The 8,176-nt window shown below is 41.1% G+C and overlaps 1 protein-coding gene across 2 annotated transcripts in view; it reads right to left on the reverse strand.

Moving 5' to 3' along the window:
• The window catches only part of LOC108793360 (alcohol dehydrogenase 1-like), a 26,052-nt gene that overhangs the window by 295 nt on the left and 17,581 nt on the right, over positions 1-8,176 (reverse strand). For both annotated transcript variants that reach the window (XM_018564281.1, XM_018564282.1), the window contains 2 exons: positions 5,567-5,702; positions 2,786-2,924 (listed from right to left, as the gene is read on the reverse strand). In XM_018564281.1, the coding sequence (XP_018419783.1) occupies positions 2,786-2,924; positions 5,567-5,702 (275 nt within the window). The remainder of the gene's footprint in view (positions 1-2,785; positions 2,925-5,566; positions 5,703-8,176) is intronic.

Here is an 8,176-nt window from a genome sequence, read left to right on the forward strand (position 1 = left end):
TATATATATTTGTATAAATGATACAAACCTTTACTTGGGTATTGAATAACTATATTTCAAGCAGAAGTGTCAGATTATTTGGTGACTGACGCTACATAATCTGTTCCTATATACTAAGGAATGTAAACAACTGACATCACAATGTGTTCTGACTGTGTGAATGAATATACCGTAGGCCGTTGGACTTCCATAAGTAGATCTGGTTTAAAGATACATTCACTGTAAGGTTATCGTGTAGATAATGTGATGCATGTGGATCTCATTGCTGCCCTACCATTCTTTTCACTGCACATATTACAGCTTAAAAGAGGTAGTGGGAATGTGTTGCAGACAGCAAAATAAATGCATTTCGAGCCAGATGGGGAATTGAGAGTCCTTTTTCCATTAACTCTGCAAAGTTGCCAATTAAGCCAAGATTCAAAACTCCTCTACACACCTATCTTGCCAGTTGCTTCAAAGAACGAAGGGCTGTACATGTACTAAAGGTGTAATACAAACTTTGCCTGTCTGCTAACTGGTGCTTCACTTCTCTGCTCCCATCCTGACCATGACCATGGCTATAATCAGAATGAAAATGCCTCTATCTTTCATACTACAGTAGAGAAAACTCGGAACTTTATTGATTACAATGGCAACAATGCTATTAGATGACTTTGGTGCCTGGTAGTAAATAAGAGGGTGGTGTGCGGTGCTGCCATACAGCTGGATACAGATGGTGGGTTTGTGAGAGTTATGGGTTTCACCTTCCCTGAGGATTTTTCTGTAATTTAGAAGCACTGTGGCAAAACTGACAGCAACTAGTGAAGACAGGAAAAGGGGACTCTGTCACGGTCTGGGAACCAGCACAGTGGATGCTAATTCCGAGACTTGCAGAGCAATCTGGGTCACTGGCAACAGGAACTGTAGGGCCACTTGAGACTCTAGATGCAGAGAGCATTGGACAGGACAACTGCACATGGATACAGGTGTGAAAATGGCACAGGATCTAAGGAATGCCTGGTCTTCTCTAGAGCCCCTGATGGTGGGGATGTTGCACTGTAGGGCAGCTCCCATGTTGTGGCCCTCTTACACATCCATGCAGACCAGCTAACAAAACTACATAGAACAGCACTGGGATGCAGGAGGCAGCGCTAGGGACAGTGCTTTGCACAGAACGCTAGACAAACACAAAGAAACAGGAAAACGTAAGGTGCACCAGAACACCAAAAACGGTCTACAGGGAAGCTGAGCAGGACAACACAGAGGGCAAAGCACAAAGGACACAGGAGATAAAAGTAACTCAGGATACAAATGGAGAAACAGAATAACTAAGATGCACTGGAAGACAGGAGGGAGACATACAGCAGTGCAGAGTGGAATAGACACAGCAAGCTGATGCAGGTGAATGGGGAGAACAGACACATGGGAGCAGGGGTGTGTGAACAAGGAACCGAGCAGGGAAAAAAGAAGTAAAGATGAACACACAGCACACAGGAAATGCAACCGAGGAACATTGGCAGAAACCACAGGGTCACTGTTAGGATCCAGAGCGTCTCCAGGTGGCGCTGGAGCTAAGCCCTGCAGTTCCTGTGCTCACCTGCAGGTGTCTCCAGGCAGCCGGGAACTGTTAGGTACCAGATCACCACTGGAGGGTGCTGGAACCTGCAGCTCCAGTGCTCACCTGTGGGTGTCTCCCAGCTGCCAGCACTTAGCCATCACCTGGTAGTCCCCAGTCTTGAGTCCTGTTCCCTGCTTCTGTTCCGGAGTCCTGTTACCTGTTTATTTTTCAGAGTCCTGTTACCTGTTTGTTTCCGAATCCTGTTACTTGTTTGTTTCCGAGTCCTGTTACCTGCTTATGTTCCTGAGTCCTATTGCCCTGCTCCCCAGGTTTTCATGCCCTGTTATACCCTGTGAGGGTATTCTGTGGTTTGTTCCTAGTTTTGGTTGTGATTACTTATTTGTGGTTTATGTTATGTTTCGCTCCTTATAAATAAAATATATATATAGCTCACTTTGTCACACTAGAAACACCGCAGGAATCAAGAACACTGAGAACAACAGAGCAAAAGACACAGAATGCAGGTGAATACTCATGAAACAGCAAAAAGCTACTAGAAACACAGGGAGTATGGCTGTTAGTGTGGAGCCACTTTGACTGAACGCAGAGCAACAAGTTATCTAGCTCTAAAACACCTAAGTAGAGAGCTGATTGGTAGGAATCTGAGCTCATCGGGCAGAGGGCAAAACCCAGCTCCTGATCAGAGAACAGGAAAGTGTGATCGCCTCTAGGGACTAGTAGACTACAGGACGGGGGTGTTGGTGCACCATAACACTTTCCTAATATATTGTAATTCAGTTAGCACAAATTAGTTGTACACTTATGTCTGGTAATGGTGGATTATGGAATGTATTGTCTGCTATATTTTATTTTAGGGTTATGGGTATAAAGGTTTTTTGTAAATAAATGTTAATAAATGTTAATTCAGAATTTAGGAGCTTCATTATAGTCAGTGGTGTTTGTATGGTTTCTGCATGTTACCACTTCTCTTGTTCTGTATGCTGGTTATAATCTGTTCTTATTCTGTATGCATAGGTCTTGCATAGCAGCACTTCTCTTGTTCTGTAAAACCAGTGTCATTCTCTGTAATTCTGTATTTATTAGTCTGTATGTTGGGTGTAATTTATAGCATCTGTACCTATTGGGTATGTATGAACAGTGCATACTACCACATTTCTTTGGTTTACTTCTCTGTATGAATGGAAACACCAGACAAAATTAATTGTATTTATTAATACTGATACCTACCTTTTTCCAGTTCTTAGAAGTTCAAACCCTTTATTTATTTGGGTAAAAGGCAAAGTATGAGTCACTAAACCATCCAGGTCAAATTTGCCTGCCATGTAGTCAGAAACCAACTGGGGCACTGAGTCCATACTTTTATAACCTGGAAAAGTCAGACTCTTGTTCAGTTTTGTTCAGTCAGATACAAAATATACACACTTGTTCACGTTCAAAACGATAAACATGCTACACATTAGGGGAATATATGTATGAAGGACAATAAACCCTATTTAATGCATTGCCTGCTATGACTGTTCCTGCAAAGGACCTTTGGTCTCTAATTTCCAGTCCCCTGTGCAAGCGTCCTGCATGTGCACTTGCTGTGCCATACTAAACTATGAGAAGAGTAGTAGTGACAAATTTAGACACACACCTGTCAGTTTGCTAACTGTCCATGCACAGTTTTCATGTGTATTTGCAACTCCTTCGCTTGTAATCCTATTTAGCAAACTGTGATAGATTTGCACAGGTTGAGCCTGGTTTAGTCTGGGCTTAGCACTGGAGAACAGATACACAATAAAGTAGCGGTCAGAGTCAGGTTTTATTCTGTCACAGTGTTATTTTACAGCCGCTGAGGGGGAATTTATGAATGAAGCTACCTATGCAAAAAATGCATAGACGTATATATGTACGGTATACTGTGAAGGGAAGAGGCGCTTCATTTGTGCACCTATACTTCTATAACAGTAACACAGCCATTTCTTGTTTTTTAAATAAGCTTTTATAACTAGAATAATTAATACAAATATTACATCATAGACTTTCTAACTACATCTTTATCGGAGAACCAAAAGTATTTAGCTATATAGTGCTCTACTATTTTAGGATTACAAAAAGCAACAAAAAAAAAATTAATAATGCATTTAGAAAAGGTAACTGTAACCTGGAACAGCAATATTACACAATCATTGAGGTAGAGAGTTATTTCTTCTGGTTAATTATTAGAATGGGATGAGCTGTTGGGAACATTTTTGATATGTGGAAAACTACAGTTTAGTGTTTGCCATTGTCAACAAGTACTGATTTGATAAACTGACAGGGTTGTTCACCAAAGGGTGAAGAGTTTGGAGAAGGCAGGAGAAGTGAACAATCTAGGACAACATAACTGAACTGGAAAGTTAGCTGAATTGGAGAATTTTTCCAAATCAGCTATGTTGTCCTAGATTGTTCATTTCTCCTGTCTTCTCCAAACTCTTCACCCTTTAGTGAATAACCCTGTTAATGTTTTCCCTGAAGGTTAAATGAGGTGAATATTATAATATATTCTGAATTAAGGCCAACAACACTTCATCATTCCTGAACTTTGACTTCACAAAGAGTGATTCCAAACATGCAAAGACAACAAAGTTCAAGCTCTTATAAAGGAAATCTATTATGTTTCTTTATGTAATGTGTTTAGCAATAAGACATACAGATTACATGTTTTACTTTTTATTGTTTATTATTACTTTTAATATTTCACTTTTATTTGTAACCAGATAATAAAAAATATTGAACATGACTTTGCTTTGCCACTTTCCTATTTACCATATGCATTACCATATGCAGCCATCAGGTAGAGCTCTTTTCTATGTCTATCTTATGTCTGGTCTTTTCAGTTAGCTGCTGTGACAAAAATACACCTGAATAAGTCAAAGGCTGCCTGGAGCTGAGCAGGATGCTCCCCAAACCTGGACCCTAACCACCAGCCGCCTCATGCTAGGGACACCCTGGGAATACTCATTGTGAACTAATGCGAATGTACCCGTATCTGCTTTTTTTAGTTGTCTCTCTAATTTCTGCTATAAAATCCTTAATGTTTTCCACCTAGCCAACAGCTTGAATGGATTAGAATAAAACGTTTAAGAGCTAGACAATCGATATCGCGCAAATGTTTGCATTGGGCTGAGTACAATTGTGCGGCATCCGCGTCAAATATGCGCGATAAAACAGTCAGTGTGAATGGGGCCTTATGCTGTGTCCACATGCTGTTCTACAGAAGGGAAATGTGAAGGTCCTATGAACTAGGAGCTAAGAGTTAGAGGATTCAGGAAAAACAATGCTGCCCAAATTCTCGAACTTGGAGCTTTCAAATTTACCTTCTGTATGATAGCATGTGAAGGCAGCTTAGGATTTCCGTTGAGTTGTGTGCATGTAACGTGAAGAGTGGGTCACTAGAGACTTCAAACAATTGTGCATGTGGCTCTGTCAACTGGACAGCAAGGGAGAAGTTATTAAATGGACAGTGGTCTGTAGGCAGAGAAGGGCAGTAGCACAGATGGTTCAGAAGTAGTTGGGTCTTACACTATTAGGGAAAGATTGGTCATCCATTATTTATCAAAGGGATTGCAAATTGAAAACAAATGGAATGGAGAGGTGGGTTACCATTTTAAAAGGTGCTTTACCAGTTTGAAACAGTCCTCTCCATTAGCTGATGCATCCATCCCCACTGCACCAGCCTTGTCACATAGCACAGGTTGGTAGCAGCAAGGGAGCCCCTTCTTGTCTCCTCCATTAAAGTATATATCAGTCAGATTAGTGCTTACTAATAGAAGACACAGAAGTCAGGAGCACCCACAGCATTGGCTGTGCAGAGCTGCAGTAGTTATGCAGCTCTTGCTGCAGGGGGTGGGACAAGAATGTAAAAAAATAGTTTTAACTGGTGGGTAGCAACCCTACATGCACCCATCCCCCCTACATGCACCCATCCTGACATTTCATACAGTTGAAAACAGTTGCAAATAGATGTCTGATAGCAAATTGTACCTCCATATACACTGCCTTTCCATGTTCGTCCTGTGAGGAGCAGAAGAGGATCAAATGTGATCTTTGCATCATGGGAAGCTACACCTATTATCACACTGGTCCCATATCCTGGGTGAGTACACTCCAGTGCTGCTTTCTAGTTGAGAAGGATAAAGGAAATTAGACTGAAGTCATGTATGCCTAGGAAAAAAAGTTAAGTACCTATAATTTATCTTTAACAGTAAAGATTCCACAGATGTGCAGGAAAACCTGAATGACTTCTAGATGTTTTAAAAAACAAGCTTTATCTATGTGGTTCACAACAGAATAGGGTACAGTATATGACCTTTTCATTACCATTAGTTATTATATAATTTTAACACCCAACATGTTTATTTATTCCATTTAAAGTTTTATCACATTGATCTGCTGAATTTACAACTTGTGTTATAGTATACATTTTGCAGTATTACATAGTTACATAGTATTTGAGGTTCAATAAAGACACTGGTCCATCAAGTCCAACCTTTGTGTGTCTGTATGTGATTGTGCATGTGTGTGTGTGTGTATATGGATCCCTGTGTGGTCTAATTTTTAAGAGTACCTGTACCCCTGTATGTTGTGGTCTCTGAGGAAGGTAACTAAATGCATTTTGAATGATTCAATATTCAATGCTGGTACCACTGCTTGTGGCAGCGAGTTCCAGATTTTAACCGCTCCAACTGAAAAAAAGCCTCTACGCCCCTTGTGGTTAAATCTTTTCTCCACCAGTTTTAGGTGGTGGCCTCTAGTCCTTGTTATGGAGTTTATAGTAAAAAGTTCATTGCTGATGTTGCCATTCCCACTTAACATTTTGTACATCAAAATCATGTCTCCTCCTAGTCTCCTCACATCCAGCGTGAACAAGTTTAAATTTAATAGCCTTGTCTCATAGCTTAGGTCCTACAGCACCTTAATTAGTTTAGTTGCCCTTCTCTGGACTCGCTCCAGCTCAAGGACATTCTTTCTGTGGATTGGTGACCAAAGTTGAACCGCATATTAAAGATGTGGCCACACCAGTGATCTATAAAGTTGCAAAATTATTGCATTGTCTCTACAGTACATTTCCAACTCAAGGACATCTTTTCTTAGTACTGGTGACCAGAACTGGACCGCGTACTCCAGATGAGGCCGAACCAGTGATCTATAAAGTGGCAAAATTATAGACTTGTCTCTACAGTACATTCCCTTTTTAATGCAATACAGTACTCTGCTATCTTTGTTTGCTGCAGCCTGGCATTGCATGCTGTTATTCAATCTGTGGTCTACTATGACCCCCAGATCTCTTTCCATTTCTGACTTCCCTAGTGGAGTACCCATTAAAAAGTATTCCCTTGCCTGTTTTTGACCCCAAAATGCCTTACTTTACATTTTTCAACATTAAACCTCATCTGCCAGATAGTTACCCAGTCCCCTGTTTTATCCAGGTCCCTCTGCAATGCTATAGTGTCTAAGTCCGTGTCTATTACCCACCCAATTTTAGTATCATCTGCAAACATGGAAACATGGCTTTTAACACCTTCCCTGATATCGTTAACAATCAGGTTAAACAGTATTGGGCCTAGCACAGAACCCTGGGGCACGCCACTCTCAACCATAGAGAAATTTGAAAAAGAGCCATTTATCAATACTCTTCTTTAGGTAAACATACATTCACAGAGATTACTGCATATATTTTGCTCCTAAAAATACCCCTATTTTGACATATGATTTATAATTACAGGGCAGTATAGCTGTTCAGTTGTTTTTCCTGTGACCTTGCTGCTTTTGGTTTGCAACCCCAGCCCCATTTTTTGCAACATTTTAATGAGTACAGGGCGCCATGCGTATGTTCCCCCAGGGGGTAGGCCCACAATGTCCTGCACTCACACAAAGTAGGTTGAATGATGGTGTGTGTCATTTGACCAGGATGAAGATTGGCACTGGGTTTCAGAGCAGGTGAGTCTGCCAGGAACAAAAAATATAACTTTTACACATCATATTAGTTCTTTGCAATGGCTCCTACTGGCACCGTTTTTGTGAGAGGAGACTACAATATTTTTATGGCTGTTCATGTCCCGTTTACATATCCCTAATGGCTACAGCTGCACATGAGCTTTATTTTTCCACAGCATCTGTTGGTCATCACCTTCAAAGGCTGGTGCCAGTGGTTAGGAAGTTGTATATAGTGGCCAGTTTATTATGACCACCTGACGTTTGTAGGCAAATTAGCTATAATTAGCTATAATTTCGCTCTGAAGTTGCTAGAGGGCCAGACCATTAAAAATAGGGAAGCAGGTTGTTTACCACGACAGTAGAAGTGATTTTTTCTGAAGATATGGGTAAACAATGCGATTTAACAGCCTTTAAACGTGGGATGATTGTTGGCGCTCGGAGCCATGGAGCGAGTATCAGCAAAACAGCAGAATTCGTTAAATGTTCAAGAGCAGTTGTTGTTAAAGGAGAACTATGAGGTGAGTGCTTTCCACTCACCTCATAGTTCTAGCCGACCTGTGACAATGAGACTGTCACAGGTCGGCTCAGTAGATCGGGAGGTGAGCGAACACATTCTGGCGTTCGCTCACCTCTCGATCCTGTCACGACTCTGCCGTG

This window comes from Nanorana parkeri, unplaced genomic scaffold (genome assembly GCF_000935625.1).
Source record: "Nanorana parkeri isolate BGI_ZX_2015 unplaced genomic scaffold, ASM93562v1 scaffold742, whole genome shotgun sequence".
In the NCBI taxonomy this organism is placed as follows: Eukaryota; Metazoa; Chordata; class Amphibia; order Anura; family Dicroglossidae; genus Nanorana; species Nanorana parkeri.